Source organism: Stigmatopora nigra, chromosome 18, assembly GCF_051989575.1.
Source record: "Stigmatopora nigra isolate UIUO_SnigA chromosome 18, RoL_Snig_1.1, whole genome shotgun sequence".
Lineage (NCBI taxonomy): Eukaryota > Metazoa > Chordata > Actinopteri > Syngnathiformes > Syngnathidae > Stigmatopora > Stigmatopora nigra.
This window is the reverse complement of record NC_135525.1, coordinates 8,832,381-8,849,445: the sequence shown is the minus strand read 5'-3', so window position 1 is coordinate 8,849,445 and position 17,065 is coordinate 8,832,381. Positions and strand designations below refer to the sequence as shown.

At 39.6% G+C, this 17,065-nt stretch overlaps 1 protein-coding gene across 1 annotated transcript; it reads right to left on the bottom strand.

Annotated features, from left to right (window-relative positions):
• Window positions 1-1,063: 1,063 nt before the first annotated feature.
• meox1 (mesenchyme homeobox 1) lies at window positions 1,064-7,341 on the bottom strand. The gene is made up of 3 exons (XM_077739162.1): window positions 6,661-7,341; window positions 4,174-4,346; window positions 1,064-1,655 (listed from the first exon to the last, which is right to left on the bottom strand). The coding sequence occupies exons 1-3, from the start codon at window positions 7,145-7,147 to the stop codon at window positions 1,533-1,535; spliced, it is 783 nt and encodes a 260-aa protein (XP_077595288.1). The 5' UTR covers window positions 7,148-7,341; the 3' UTR covers window positions 1,064-1,532.
• Between the last annotated feature and the right edge of the window lie 9,724 nt (window positions 7,342-17,065).

Below are 17,065 nucleotides of genomic sequence, written 5' to 3'. Positions count from 1 at the left end.
AGTATGTACGATTTGTGTTGGAACAATTGCAACCATTTGTCATGGATTTAGTTCTCTAAAAAAATATGAACTTTACCAAAGACCGAAACAGTTCACATAAAGTATCTACAATACAATCGGACAATACACGTTGAAAAAGAAGGAATACCACAACAATTTACTCCACTAAAATACTTATTTTGCTGGACTGACCGAGACTAGCTTTCAACAAGCAACCCCCCCTTCCAAGAAAGTTTATGAGCTCCCACCATGGAGTGTGAATGATCCGCGTTACAGCGTGAAAACATTCTCTGGGATTACAGTCAGGATGTGTGTGGCTTGATGAGGGGCAATTCCATAAGGATTGCGTGACATCATTAATGATAATTACGCCATCGCGGGAAGGGATTGACGTAGCAGCGCACCATGTCGGATGCGCTGCCGAGGTCTCCTAATAGGAAGGTTAAGATTCTGTGACCGCCACAGGGGGGGTGGTTCCATACATTGGCCTACACCTGGGATAACAGTACAGATGACACTCACTATTTGACATCAGTACGTAAATGACATTCGCGAGTGTTGATTTTCGTTAGAACAAATCAGGTTATTGCATCGGTGACACAATTTTGGGACTTAAGCCTTGACACATATGTAAAAAAATTCTTCCTACTTTATGTGGCCTGCATTTTACAGGGAAGAGTCCGGACTATATTGTACCTGTAAGTCAAAAGTCAGTCATAAACAATGTTAATAAAGAATATTCACACAAACTATTGGCAATAAAAGTCAGTACAAACCAATGGGAAAATTTCCAAATACCTTATTTTTGCAATACTTAGAATACGATCAGTAAGAGTGAAGTAAGGGTAAAGAAATGGAGAAAAATATGATGTTAAAAAGTGGAAATTCAACTTCTGAAACAGAATGAAGAATATCCAGCAATGCATATCATTTGACCTGAAAATATTGACGATATTTACCCCTCTTATGCAACCTTTGAAATAAATTCTGAGAAAATATAGCCAGTTTTTTAGCACAGGATTTATTCTATTTGCAGAAAAAAATATAGGTAACATCTGTTTTCATTGTTAACTTTCCAACAGTATGAAAAAAAAATGAAATAGAGGAGGAGGAAAATATGCACAAACATATATATATACATATATATTTAAGGGAAAAAAATGAAGTCTCTGCAGCTGGTTGTAGTCACGTGACCAAAATAGCGATGACAGGGTTTGGACGTCCAGTCTTCCATATCTAGGAGGCCTCTCGCAATATATTCAAGACGGATGGATCGCAAACAAAGTAAGGGATGGCGGTGGACATAAATCAACTATGTACATTGGGAAAGAACATAAACTGCCGTCTTCTCTTCTTGGGAATATAGATTTTAAAAAAAAAGTCTTTGGAATGGTTGACCAGAGAAGCAAAGACTTGACCAGCGTTGGTTCCCTTTCTGGCTTCAGCCCCCTTTTTCTCCCGCTAACTTCACTCCCTATACTTCTCTCTCTCTCTCACTCCATCCTGCCTTTCTTCTTTTAGAATTGGGATTTTTAGTCAGAACTGGGCGAGGCGGCCGAGTCCATGTCGTCGTTTTCCAAATCGTTGGGCGATGACGATTGTCCGCCTTTCACTCGCTTCCATTTCATTCGTCGGTTTTGGAACCAGACTTTCACCTGGAGGGAAGATAAAGTTTAGTCATTGACAGTCAAAGTCAAGTGAAATAATTTAATTAAAAGAGCACTTTAAGTACATTAATTCCTTCGTATATGGGAAAAGGAATTTAACAGTCTGTTTGTTATGACTCTCATTTTTACATTGATCCTCAAGTGTATTATTTAATGTTTTCACTTTAGTACTGATTAGTACTGATTTACTGATATGTATTTTTAGTTTTAATGCATTTCAATGTATGATTTTAATGTCAATGTATTTCAGTTATTAAGGTTTATGCAAATATTTTTTAGTTAAAATACTTTTCAATGTATATTAATTGCTTTTCATTTGTATTAATTTTTCTATTTCAATGTCAACTTATTTCAATTATTAAGGTTTATTAAAACTATTTAAAGTTTTGATTCATTTCACTGTATGTACATAGATATTTTACTTCATTAGAAATATCAATTTATTTAAGTTTTACTTTTATTATTATTAATAGAGTTTCAACTTTTATAATTACAATTTTAACGTATTAAATCTTCTGCCATACAACAAGGGTGCTGGAGTCAATCCCAGCTGTTAAGGACATTAACACACCCTAAACTGGTCGGCGACCAATCTAGACATCATTTATTTGACGTTTTATTTCATTTTGGCTCTCCTAGTCGTTAATTATAGACATCCAATCCATCTAAGTGTGATCAAACGGAGGGGAAAATACGTCTATATGGCAGACAAAAGTGAAGGTTCGACAACAAAGACTAAAGTGGCAGCATCCGAGCCACATATCATCAACACAGGATGTCGGATCACTCATCTCCCGTAGCCGTCGATAGGAAACACTTTGACCGGCGCACCGAGAATAGCAGCTAACAGCAGGAAGGTTCGCATAATGGGTGGCAAAAAAAAAATATGGAAGGAGTAGATGATGACACTAAAGGGCTTCCTGCTTCCACTCGCACAGAAGTCGGGCCGTTATTGTTTATGTTTCAATCATTTTTAATGATGCTGGAAGGGCGGCCAAATTTCAAGTTGGGAAAACAGTGAAGAGGATGATACTATTGTTTGATGGAAGGAAAGTGGATTGCAAAATAGAATGATGGCGTTTTTGCAGAGGGGGGGAAAGTATAGCTTAATATTTTGTTAAAAACTGAAAAAGGCTGTCAGTTTTACATTGAAAATGGAGCTGTAGTAATTCTATTTTGCAGTTTAAGTCAAATCTAAATGTTATTTTTGATTTTTCAGTTTGAGTATAAATAAAATTACCAAAATAAGTATCGAAATAACCACTAAAAAAGTTGGAAATTTCGGGAAAAACTAATAAACAACCCCCCAAAAACCCAGCAAATATGCATTTTTAAATTTGAATAAGTAAAACTATATACAAGCCTAAGTGTCCCCTATTCTCGAAACCTCAAAGCTATAAACTTTTTCAATTTTTTTCGGAATCGAACATTAATCCAACATGGTGATCCCCCAAAACGCGCCCACCATCGTCATCATCTACCAACAGTCTGGCGATTCCATTTAAGGAAGCAGACGGCCATTTCTCGCGGTCACTGTGGCACCACCGCCTCATTAGTTGGGACACCGGTGGACTTTTTAATGCACCCCTCGCATGCGCACGTGCTGACCCGGTTTGATGCCCCCCCCCAACCCCCTTTCTCTAAAAACCTCACGTCATGCGGCGATAACCACAAGAGTCCATGCAGAAAAAAACATCTGCTCATTGTAATTTGCACGACCGGGAGACGCCAATGGATTCGTATGACGGAAGAGGTTTTTTATTCTTTCCCCCGCAAAAAGTCAAATCTAGTTTGCTTGCATTGGGAATACTGGTCAAATTCCATTTTGTTTTTGTACTTTGAGCCGAGATAAATAGCATTAAATGTATGGCTCGAGTTAAAGCTTCAAGTCTAAGAGGGCTACGGGAAGTATTTTAAATTTGGAATAATTGGGACTGACGAGTATTGCACAAAGCTATTTTAAGGCTCGAGATACTGATTGGACTTGTATGCAACAAGGGTAACTTTTTAATATGCGCTGTGGGAAACTTGGAGAGGGCGACCAAGAGGTTGTTAATTCCTATGCAAAATAACAGTCATTTTAGTGCTATATTGGTATTGGTACTAGTATTGGTGAAACATTACTACAAGTGTGCATATGAGGGTGTGTTCAATGTATTTAACATTTTTTTCTAGGGTTTTAAATCAGTTTTTTGTTCTTTTGTACGAAAAAATGTCAAAGTTTTTAGGAATTGGCACCAGATTGGCTGCCACTGACATTTGTACATTTTTGTATCTTCATAAAACCACATAAATGGCTATATAAAATGTATTTATCTACATAAATGTCTATTCACATGTAAACACAATTTAATTTTAAACAATTCTAGCACCAAAATGTGTCTATTTTTGTATTTCAGTGCCTTTGACATTCAATCCATTGGGATTGACAATGATTTGACTGTCAAAGGTACTGAAAAAGTTCCAAACATGAAGGCATATATCATTCTTCAAAACAATTTCTCACCTGTCTCTCTGTGAGGTCCAAGTTAACGGCAATCTCGTAACGGCGCAGCCTGGTCAGGTAGTTGTGATGGGTGAACTCGGCCTCCAACTCCCTCAGCTGCTCTTTGGTGAAGGCCGTGCGCTCCTTTCGGGCCTTGCAGTTGGCGTCCGTTTTGCAGACCGACTCCGCCGTGTCTGGGCCGAGATCGAAGGGAAAATGCATCGTGTGGGGTGTTTCTCAAAAGAAACTACTTCCCGTGAAGTGATGGAAGGGTAGCGGAGGGGAGGGGGAAAATGGCGCGTGCGTGCGTGGATTTTTATGACGCCGACAAAGTTTAATGATCAGTTTGTGGTACTTTTAGGACCACCGTGAATCATAGTCACGGCGGGTCAGCATTTGGCTAATTTGTCCATTTGGCCACCAAGCCACACAGGGACCGACTTAGCCCAGGAATGCGGCGGAACATCGTTAAAGCCGCCGACAAAAGAACAAAGATGAGGCGACGGATGTGTCTTGGGCAGACCCTTCCTTACGTCTATGAGTATTTGTGTGTCCGGGCCTTAGACCCCAAAAGTCTCTCTACCTGACAGAGCATCTATTAAGAGAAGTAGAATGTTGACATTTTTCAACTATTCCTAACTGTGTCCTGACTTGGAAGTTGTCAAGGTCAACTTTTTCCTAAAGTGTCATGAAAAAATATCCCTTTCAAATCAATAATCATATTAGACTATTGCTAAATTGCAACTTTAATCCATTAATAGTACTATGCCATTTTGGTTGGGAAATACATTCCCACCAATTTTAGAATATTTACTCTAAAAAAATCAGACATATTTTGTGGGATGTTGTGGATTTGTTGAAAGTGTCCATTTTAGTATTTTTATGCTCAAAATAAAAATCTGCCCTCCCTAAAACCAAAAATTATGCCCCTAAAATTCTCGACCACTTCATTTAAAAAACACTTCTCTTTAAACAAAATATAGAAGTTTCTTTCTAAACAAATATTATAATTTACAACAGTATTTTAAAAAGCATAACATTGTCACCTATCAAAAAGTAATTGTTAAGTATGTCTGAGTGTACTTTAAGTGTATAACATGTGTACTATTCGGGTGTGTGTGTGTGTGTACTTTACACTGCAATTTCTGATTATTAATTAAACTTTTATAATGGTAAATGTGTAAAATCGACATATAACAACAACAACTTAATCGTTTTTGAACTTGCCATTCATATTTTAGATTTTCTCTTCCTATTATTGTTATTTTCTCTTAATCTGACTCAATTCATTGGCAAATTAAAATGACAGAATATTAAACTAAGCAGCAGAAGTTCTACGGCCCAATAAAACTAGATCAAAATATCAGATGAGTTGGTGGTGAACATTGGGAGTAACAACAATGTCTGACATCATCCAATTGAATTTTCCTACGGCTCAAAGTTGACAACGTTTAGCGTTGCCAGATCATCCAGCCAGAAAGTCAACTTCTGGAAATCCAGATGTGCATAAATACATGTGTAGGTGCACATGTTGCACTTAAAGAAAAGAAGGGAAGAAAAACCCTCACACTTCAGTTCAGGTGTCAGCGCTAATGGCGTTTAGGTCAGCTGGCAACGTACGTGGAGGTGGGAATTTGCGCATGAACACCTGGCGGGACCTTGTCACACCCCACCCCCAATAAATATACCGCACAGCCAGATGCCGTAAAAGCAACGGGGGGTCGGGAGGGGGTGTCGAGTGGAGACCGCAAATCGTCTTCCTTGAAATTGACTAAATGACTTCAATTTACTTCATGTCATTGTCATACAGGAGCACATATGAGGAACGCATTTAAATATCACAATTGTCAGGCAGAAATAATTTTACAATACCTGCCATTAGTGTGAACTAAAAAGTTGTTTTAAAATTGCTCATTCGTTGGCTTCAATTTTCGCAAAATACAAAAATATATAAGGCCATTATTTTGAAGATTACTACATCTCTACTTTCATACATACTGCCTATCTGAAATAATGATATTAAATAGGAATGTGGTTTTGTTTGTACTTTAGTTGATTTTTCTATTGGCGTGCAATTGAAACGCAAAATAAACCTAAAGTTTTAAATGGAATTATATTAAAAGAACAGCTATATTTTGCAATAGTATTACAGTTGATTCATTAATTAATAAGAGAAATACAATAATAAAAGTTCTCAAATACTAATTAGAAAGCTATCAATTTGTGCAAGAATGTCCGAGGTCATAATGTCAAAGCAAGTATTGTATTATTATGAAAAATATTACAATGATGTTCCTGAATAATTGCAAAAAAGGGTTAGAGACCAAAAACTTAAACGACTCATTGGAAAGCCCTTATAACAAAATACTAAAATGACTCTCCTGAATAGTTGCAAAAAAGAGTATAACAACGTATTGATTTAGTGTGTTACGCATTGTACGCAATTGAACGTTTGTTAATGGATTGGGAAGGGGATGGAGACGGATGGGGGGGCGGTCTTCGCCTCACCTGTGGCATCTCTCTTCCTCTTCCCTCCACTCTTCTTGTCGGAGTCCGCAGATGCCACGCTCTGGGGTGAATATTCCCCCTCGGGGCACGAGGGCACTACCCCCTGGGACCGCTCGGCCCCGACATTGTCCTGCTCGGGCCCCGTGCCCTCCCCTACGGCGGGGGCCACCACCGGCGGGCAAACTTCGGGTACCCGGCCTCTTGTCTCGCAAGGATTGAAGTGCCAGTCGGGCCTTTGGTAGCCGCTTTGGCTGTCCGGGTAGAGTCTGTCATCGCGGGGGTACGCGGCGGCGTGCGGCACCAGGCAAGAACCGGAGAATTCCGTGTAGGCCAAGAACTCGGGTTTCTGGTGCAGCGAGAACGGCGCCTGCTGATAGGGCGACTGCAGGTTGGAGCCCGGAACGCCCGAATGGGGGTTCCTCATGCACCCCCAGATGGAGCTGCTTGGATGTGCGCTCCTCATACAGCTGCTGGCGGGCTGATCCATGACGGGAATTGGGTAAAAAAAAGTCAAAAGAGATCCTCTTCCTTGATGGCGTGAGGACAAAACGCCTGGGAGACGCGCCTGGTGCTCGCTCCCCTCTCCGGGATTGGACGCTGGCCGGCTAAGATGGAGGTAGACGGGCAACTGCTGGGTCGGAGTGCTCGGGCCGCCTCTTTTCACAAGTCTGTCGAGGCCTCCTCGACGCTGAGCCCTCCTCCCGAGGTGGGAAAGAACGCTGGGTTTATGCTAGGGGGGGAAAACGACACCACAGGGGCGGAGTCTGCGGGCCCCCGGCCACATGTTGGAGTAGCTGGCCTGCCGCATCCACTATTAATCACAGGGGAAATTTTATATGCACATCTAATGGGCTTTCCAGACGCGGTCATTTTAAAAGGGACATTGTCTGCAGGCTAGAAAGTAGCAGCCACACACCCGCCTGCATGGGAGCGGCACAACGCACGCTTTTCCAGTTCCTCCAAGTGGCTTTTGGACACCCGGATGTCGTCCTCTGTATTTCAATCACGCCCAAATCCACCTGGCGGTATACCCTTTCCTGTTCCCACGTTGTTGACATGCACGGTATGGAATTTCAGGGTTGTAATTCAAAAAGGGCTAGCGGGATGGAGAAAGGAAAGTCTTCTGGTAGATGCTTGCTTGCTCCTGTTTCAATGTTGCAAGGAGTTGAGGCTACTTTAACCACATTTTACTTCCCCAAAACTAGTGCCACGATCTAGTATGCGCGGACTTAAACACGCTCTCGATCACACAAAGATGGAAAATTACAAAAACATTACAATATTTCAAATGGGAGAGTTAAAGTTGAATGGTAAAGAAAACCCAATGACTTCTGTTATGTTTTTTATAGACAAAACAATTAAATATTATGTTGCAAGGCATAACTAAATAAAGTAATTCTTAAAGGGGATACTTCAAACCAAAACAGTATATATACTGATATATCTTTTTCAAATAGTCATGATAGAGGGGCCTCCCAAAGATATATATTGCAAAATGTACTTGGATTTTGAGGTTAAAATTTTGGTAGATCTGAAAATAAATGTCAGAAGTAAAACCATTTACAAGGTAAACAGCAAACTGCTTTTAGATGTATTAGGTAAAATATCTCAGGAATTTTTTTTTATAAATAATGTCACTATTTCACATGGGTTCAAAAACAAGAATAAAAAAAAAAATTAAAGCACAAGTCATTGTAGCTTTTGCTAAAATGTTACAGTACTGCAAAGTGAAAGTGTTCATATACTGAATTTCTGAAAAGGTTTAGGTCACATGTACAAAATAGTTTCCAGTTTACTGTACTCTGACCTAAATTAGACTGACAAAGTTTGCAGTTTTCCAGATTTCCTAGATTTGACAATCCCATATTTCTGCACCCAAAAACTATACATTCGAAACTGTCCCTTTGCACTCCATGCCCCTTTTTAAGGCCTACTTGGTAATTGTTGTGAACTCTGTTCTAACTGCATTCCCACAAAAAGAGGAAAGTGAGCCAATCTAAGAATCACACTGGGCAGGCCTCCCTTTTCGTCCACCCATTGAATTGTTGAGCTATGAAGCATCGCCACCTTTTAACTGGGCGCACGGCGGGGATCCAGACAACACTACTCTTGTGGTCACACAGGCCGCCGGCCATCTGTGTGTCGCCATCAATTAAGAGCGCCTCCCTCTGTGTGTGCTGAGTAAATACACACCAACACATGTCTGCGCATATGTGTGTATGTGTACGTGAGTAATGGGAGTCTGGGTCTATTTGAGCTGATAAGTTCCACGCCACTCCTGTCATGATCTGTCGTCAACAAATAACAATTAGAAGCGATGAAAATAAGCCATAATAGCTAACTTTCCTCACTCAAGAAAGACTTGGAAACCAGCAAAACAAATGTGATGTCATCTGTTCAAGGTAAAAGTGTTCCATGATGCTCCACTAGTTTAAAACTGGGATGTGGAGTGTTTACTGTTAACTCTTTTCTATTTTGTTCATGATCCTAGTATGTGCCTGAAAGAATACAAATAAAAGGGGGTGGACGTGGGTCAGTTTTCCAACCCCCGACCAATCAGGCAACCTGTTTCTGTCACTCTACGATGCCCTTTGAGAGTGCGTGTTCCGTCACAGTGTCGAGATTAAGAGCTTCCATCCGTCTCAAGAGTTTGACAGCGACGACCCCGCCGACCCCGAGTTCACCTGGGAACTGACTCGTCTGACTACTGTGAGGGTGCGAGTGATGGGTAGGAGTAATATATATCAACTCCCATCAATAACATCAAGATTAAGGTAGATATTTAGCTCATTTGGGATTATTGCATGCAGCCAATATAAAACACCAATATGCAATTAAGTTGAGGTCAATCATGAGAGCAAACATGCTGGAATGGGTTTCCCCAAGCATGCCAATAATGCTGTTCAACTATATAAACAGCATTTAGGGATGAATGGATGACGTGTTGCTTGCTGTTTGTAAGCCAATGGTATCGTTTGGTGTTATTATGCTGACAAATGGAGTGAATTTGGTGTTTGTCTGGCCAAGACGCAATACAAACTACTGCCAATTCCCTCAACAAAGTGGAGATCCCAATTAATGCAGGAAGAAGTAAAATCTCAGCGTAGTTTCCACCGCAAATAGATGACGACACCTGCTTTAAATGGAAATAGAAATGTCTCATATACGAATTTTTCAGAGAAAAGTTTCAGAGACTTGAGTTTTGGCCCGCTTCCAACGGCGTGATATAACCACGTCTGGTCAAAACTTCACGTGCAGGATAAGAGTAGACCAAGATGAGGTCACGGCGTTCTTAGAGTCGGATACCTTAACCGTGACGAGCGCCGACATTTCGCTGACATCACCAAAGCTTTAACGGTTTGGGGCGCAAATTACCGGCGCGGCCTCGCGTCTGGCCGCGAAACAACAGCGTTTGGCCAAACACAGACAACATAATTACAATAATGCTTCAAGCGCTGGCTACCGAGACTTCAGCCTCATGCTATGTGAAAACATTAGTACTTCCTACCATTTTATTTTAGTAGCCCCAAGTCTCCATGTGAGATTCAATTAGACTTCTGCATATTCGCCTCGTCTTTTGTTGACATAATCCTGCAGGATACGCAATGTGTGCGTGTGGCGGGCGAGACAAAGCACTCACACGTGCAAACCATCACGCATGATTGCAATCATGTGGACGCAAAAGGTTCCTTCAGAGTGCACGTAGTAAAGGGGCATTAGTGGTTTGTCGAGCCTGCGAGTCTAATTGACGTTAGCTAGCCCGTGAGAGTTGATGTGCTCCTTTTTGCAGGATGGCGTTAAGCATTTTTCCTCCCGGACCTCAATCAAAGCTCTCCATATAAGTCTTTTGCAAGGTTTTTTTCAATCAAGTGAGTATTCAGTAATTTAGTATTAAAATAAAATATATATATATTGGTAGGGGTGTTTGGTCTTTTGGTCGCCAGTCAAGTACTGTAGAAAACAGTAGATATTTAGATATTAAACTCCCTCTCTCTCTCATGAATATAATTTTGAGAGGTGGTTTCAACAGTACTTAGATATTAAACAGTACTTAGATATTAAACAGTACTTGGATGTTAAACAGTACTTGGATATTAAACAGTACCTGGATATTAAACAGTACTTGGATATTAAACAGTACTTGGATATTAAACAGTACTTAGATATTAAACAGTACTTAGATATCAAACAGTACTTAGATATTAAACAGTACTTGGATATTAAACAGTACTTGGATATTAAACAGTACTTGAATATTAAACAGTACTGGGATATTAAACAGTACTTGGATATTAAACAGTACTTAGATATCAAACAGTACTTGGATATTAAACAGTACTTAGATATTAAACAGTACTTAGATATTAAACAGTACTTAGATATTAAACAGTACTTAGATATTAAACTCTATCATGAATATACTTTTGAGAGCTGGTTTAAACAGTAAACTCTCTGTCACCATTTGACCGGCGACCAAACGTCCAGTCATGTGGTAGAGTGTCGGAATCAGTACCTGGAATCTCCCAAAAAAATAGTACAACAATAGTTCTGAGGCGTCTACAAAATACCATGCCTGGACTATGGCACCATGATGTCATCCCAGATCACTTTCCTTCCCGTTTCCAAGAAGAAGCACAGGGTTGGACTTCCTGCCACTCTTTGAAGAGACCTGCAATGAGTGTGCCGCCTCCCAGTAGGGTTGCCCAGCCTATTGGCCTCTCAAACAGGAGCGCATCAGTTTTGCAGGACTCCTGAGACGCTTCGCCGTCATGCCAGTTGCGTTTTGAGCTGCTGAGCTTCTCGCACGAGAGCAATAAGACGCACTAAAGGGTCTCAAAGAGACAGGAAGCGTCTCTTTTCTGACTCAAGTCTACCCAAAAGCGTTTTGTGGTGAAAATACATCCAAAACCCAATGGCATTATTCCTCATAAATATCTACTTCAGACCTTAAGAATTTACGGTTTACCCAACTAGTATCTCATGTCCAAAATACAGCACAGCAGTATTTTCTTTAGTATTCATAAACATTTCTACCATCTTTGTGTATGCAAATATGCAATTATGTTGATATGAGCAAATTAGAATGTCAACATCAACCACACTTTCTAAATTGTTACCATTTCACAGACGAAAACTGGTAAAAAAATACTTCAACATGGCTGGACATTTTTCCACTTTGTTTTCGCACAACCACAACTTTATAGTGCGTTTGATACGACAGGAAGCAACCATAAGAACGTGTGTACTCGAACATTTATCTGCCTGACGCTTTTACAGAAGAGGAAAATGAGGAAGAGGAGGCAGTGAAAAGAATATTCCAGATGTCAAATGTAAGGTTTGTCCAAGTCCGTCCGGTTTGTGGCCACTGGAGCTTTGAGTGTACCTGATGCTGCAAAACGCATTAGCTGGCCCAACAGCAAGGAATTCTGGGAAGGCTTGCAAGCCAAAACCTTCTTCCATAGACCGTTTTGAGAACAGCAAATGTCTTTTTTCTTAGCTATGTTCCACCTGTAGCGACAACAGTAATCCTTCCCCATTGAGTATTGGCATTTAGCCATGTCATTTATCCTAAAACTTGTTTTGGAACATAAAAAGAGGCGTGGATAGTTTAGATTTCATACAGCAATGAAAAATACTGCTTTGCAAAGATATTTGCATTTTTTTAGGTCTCAATTAGGACTGCAAAAATTAAAAAGAATACTATACTTGGTAAACTAATATCAAAATACAATGCACAATAAACCAAAAAGTATCCTAACTTATCTTTGTTTATAAAAATGCAAACAACATTGAATATTTGCTATTCAGATACACTTAGAATACCACTGACAAAAGTTTACATGTCCTTCCATAGAAATAATGTATTTTTCACCAGATTTATTCCTAAAACGTGCATGAACAAAAGTCCTATAATACCATTTTATATTGTTCAATAATTTAAGAAGTGCATAAGTTCCATATAACCTAATAGCACAATTGTACAAATCTGTAAATACCAAATTAATAAAATGCTACTGTTAATCTGCCACATATGACCCTGATCAAGATACCATCAAATATGCTGCCAGCCTTTTTAGGCCCATCATAGAATTGCTTTTCCCAACATTAAACCTATTATTAAGTTAATACATAACTACTCTCTGCCATGGTTAAATGCCCCTATGCATACATGTCTAGGAAATAAGTTACCGAGGCCTCAACTTGCTGATTTCATCATCCCGATCAGTCAAAAATCAACTGATGAATCAGAATCCTGCCTGAAAGAAAACTTCCAAAGATGTAATAAAACAGAAATACAAAGCTTTTCATTTCCTTCATCTCTCTAACTTTGGCTCCATCAAGCATCATAACCACAAAGCCCCCCCAGACCCCCGCGCTCCCCTTCGGGAGGACAACATGGTCGGCATCACTTTCACTTTGACCTGAGCAGAAGCAGACGCGGCTCGCCCACGGGCTCGTGTGTCGGCGGTGGTGCCGTCGGGCCTGCCTGGAGACCAGAAAGAACCGGCACATACGCGCCATACGTAATCGGACACGGTGCACAAGGGTTATCATAAGGCTACAAAATTCAATATCTTCAAATATTGCACCAAAGAAAGGCAGAAAAGTAGAATACGAGAAGGTTCATTCCAATACAACCAGGTTTACATGACATCATCATATAAATTATGTCCTAATAACGATATATGTTGAGTATATTTGCCTTTACTTCAAAACTATCCATAAAAAGGTCACAAAGAAGACCATAATTGTTCCTGATGAGGAAAAAAAGAAGAAAGGTGGACAGAAGACTTTTTGGAGGTCAACACTACCCTCTGACGGATATTGATAGAATCACACTCAAGTTTAAGACAAAATTGAGACATTTATCTTGGCTAAAGCATCTTATACATTCATTTTCAAGCATGGAAATGACATTCAATCACCTGGATCAATGCCAGCCCCCCTTGTCAAATTGAATTGGACATCAGTCCCCATCAATGGCGGTGAAATATGATCATACAACGTCAGTCTTGTCAATTTAAATGGATTTGATGTCTATACTAGTCAATGGCTGTAATTGCTACAAGCAAAAAATATATCCAGATGGAATTCATATATGCAGACATGCAAAAATATGACAAAAGACATTAATTTCTGCAGCAGGTGGCGCAGTAGAGCTGACTCAGTCCATCACATGTGTTCTGCACATGTTGGCAAAGTAAGAAGAGCAATTAGCATAAGAATTGCATGCTGGGTTTTTTATGTCCCGCCATGTTTATAATTTGCCGCATGAAACCTTACAACTTGAACTTTACCAAAAACACCACAGTGAAGTTTATTTAGCCCAATAATCTGAATCCCTGGATACGTGTTTATATAGTAGATAGTTTGGTATGACAACTTTGCTTATAAACATTAAAAATGATTGTTTTTAATGTATCAAATTGATGAGCAATGAAATGATCCAATCTATGTTTGTTTTTTTATGTTTTTGAGGAGAAAAGTGGGTCGCATATGGTTTTATTTTCAAATCAATAGCAAAAACAAATGAAAAGATCTATTTTAAGACAGGTCACTAATGAGTTCCGTCATCTACACTCCAGACCAATCAGTCTAACAACATAGTGGTGTAGTTAAAAGGTCTTTTTCTCCAATGAAGTTGCCCTTCCAGATCAATGTAATTGACTAAGTGGTCTTTACATCGCGCCAGAAGACGGTAAAATGAGCAATAAATGTGAATAATACAGTCCACTGACGAGAAGTACTTGAATAAATCCTCTTTATGTTCTTGATAAATGTCCAAAAAGATGGCTGTGATAAAGATTTAGTACACTAAAAGAATGTGATGGAAAATATATTCAATGTGCAAATTAACTGACCACATTAGATATATGTCATATAATATGATATGTGAATTATTCCTATGGGATGGAAACCCATTATTAAAAGTAGTTTATAATGAATATGAAGATGATGATGATTATTTCAGTAACAAGGTGCCCTTACATAAAAAAAGGTGATAAATGCATAAGTGATATGATGAAAAAGATGAAAATAAATATGAAATACTTAATGTTAAGGGCTATTTAGACCATATATGGAAAAGTTTGCATAGTATTCATGCATTCTCTTTCACACACACACAAATGCACGCTTTTGCATGTTTGTTGATGTTCTACCAAAATGTTTTCAGGCCAGTAAAAGAAGAAGTTTGTTGTATTTTGGGAGCATTTGCGAAAGGATTGACAACCACTCCCTCCCCGTTTCCTTGTGTCTCATGAAATATTTCAGAAATGCAAGGCAGGAGATAAAATAGAAAAAGAAAAATCAGTTGAGAAACATTTAGCTGATGCTGTTGGCATGTGGAACGCTTTAAATGCATAAATGTACGATGCAATAGTTCACCTATTTGGACTTTTCTCTTAATGGCATTTAAATTTATTGCAAGACTATGGGATGCCACAAGAGAGCGCCAACACCAAGTGGTGTCAAGAAAGTAGAGAGATCTGAGAGTACACCTTGAAACGAAGATTTTTACCAGTTGAAATAGTCTAAAACTAAAGTTATTGATGCATTCTAACGTCTCGGATGCAGCATCATTCATTAGGCCACGTCCTTAACCCTTTCATGCACCATAAATGGCCTTAAATACGTTTTAAAAAATCTAAAACTCTTAATAGCTAGATATATTTACTAAGCAGTATAATTCAGTTCATTTTCAATTAATTGCTTCGGTTTGAATTAAACTTGTATTCATTATACATGTATTTTTGACTATGAAATCATTCAAAACGGATTGGACATCAAATCCGATTGGTCAAAGCCACTGAGATTGAAAATAGCGCTGTTGTACCTAATGAAATGTCCAGGTGTGTAAATTGAGCATGATGGAGTGTAGCTAGAGGATTAAATGAGCACGTTTAGGCTATTATCTTGTAGATTTGCAGTGCGCGATTGGCCTAAAGCCTCGGAGGGAGGCCGTTATCTTCTCCCACGCACGCGCTATAATGGCCCATTTCCAATCACGCTTGTGTTCCTGTGATAACGCCGCTCTTTCCTCTTAGTCACCCCAACGGCTGACTTCTACTTCCTCTCTGGGAGTTTATAACCCCACCCACCCCTAAGCCTCCTGGATTCCTGGCCGTCAACGGGCCGGCGCTCTTGGCTGGCGGCGTTTCCCGCTGACTGGACGGCGTGCTCGAGGAGCGACAAGTCTTGACAGTTTAAACGGCGGCGTGACTGATGATGATGATAATGGCAGCCGCTTACATCATCTCAGGTCGCTTGAGGTATTCGCACGACACTTTCTAGCAAACCGACATCTTGCGTCATACTCGCGGCCTATCGACTCCTCATCATGTCATCACGCCACGCAAAAAATAAAACTCCGTCTCATTCATATACTCATCCATTTTTCCATCAATTTATCAAGCCGTTTCATTCTAATGCTCATAGTCTTTCATTAAGACTTCATTTATTCATGCATCTGTTATCTACCCCTTTATTGTAGGCTTCCAACCTATAAATACATATTTGTTATAGCCATTAACTCAATGAAAGGTTAGGCCCATCTATCAATTAATACATTCACATAAAAAGCTTACATTAATTCATGACTGCATATTGTATTCCATTCAATGGTCCATTTATGACTTAATTTATCCTATACATTCATGTATAAAGTTGATTCTCCATTCACGCTCATGTATTTGTTCATTTACTCATCTATTCATGTTTTATATCCATACAGGGTTTTTTTTGTTATTCCATGCATTTGTACAATCAAAATTACTATAAATTATCAACCCATCCATCACATTCATTTTGTCATCCACCATCATCCACCCATTTACAATTTTCAACCCATTTAATTCAATACAACTGTCCACATATCAGTTACTGCTTTTCCATTAATCCCGAACAATCTATTTTTACCATTCATCCATTGCTCAACCATCATGATTCACCAATGGATCATTCCATTCCAAAATCATCAAATCAACATCATCTTTTTTCCCTCCACGACCCAGATGACATCTCTTCCTCAGCTATGTGAACAACTACGCCACATTACCCGCGCCCATCATCCCTGGCACGCATTTGGCACTTTTCGCTCCTCCTCGCTGTCATCGACAGAGTACTAACTTTAGACTACCGACCTTGAAGTCGGAGCAAAATTGTACACGCGACTAGAAAAAAAAAACTGCGAAACAAGTCGGGAGACACCACGGCTTCCCGGGCGACGCCCACAACAAACAAAACATGACTTAAACACGCGTACATTATCAACATCACATGTAATGATGTTTTTCCCCCTTTACATGCCCACTTAGTAAAAAAATGATGTTAGCTTTGACTAAAATATCAGTACTCATAAATTCAATACACCTCCACATTAGCTAGTGTCGCCATGGTAACTGAC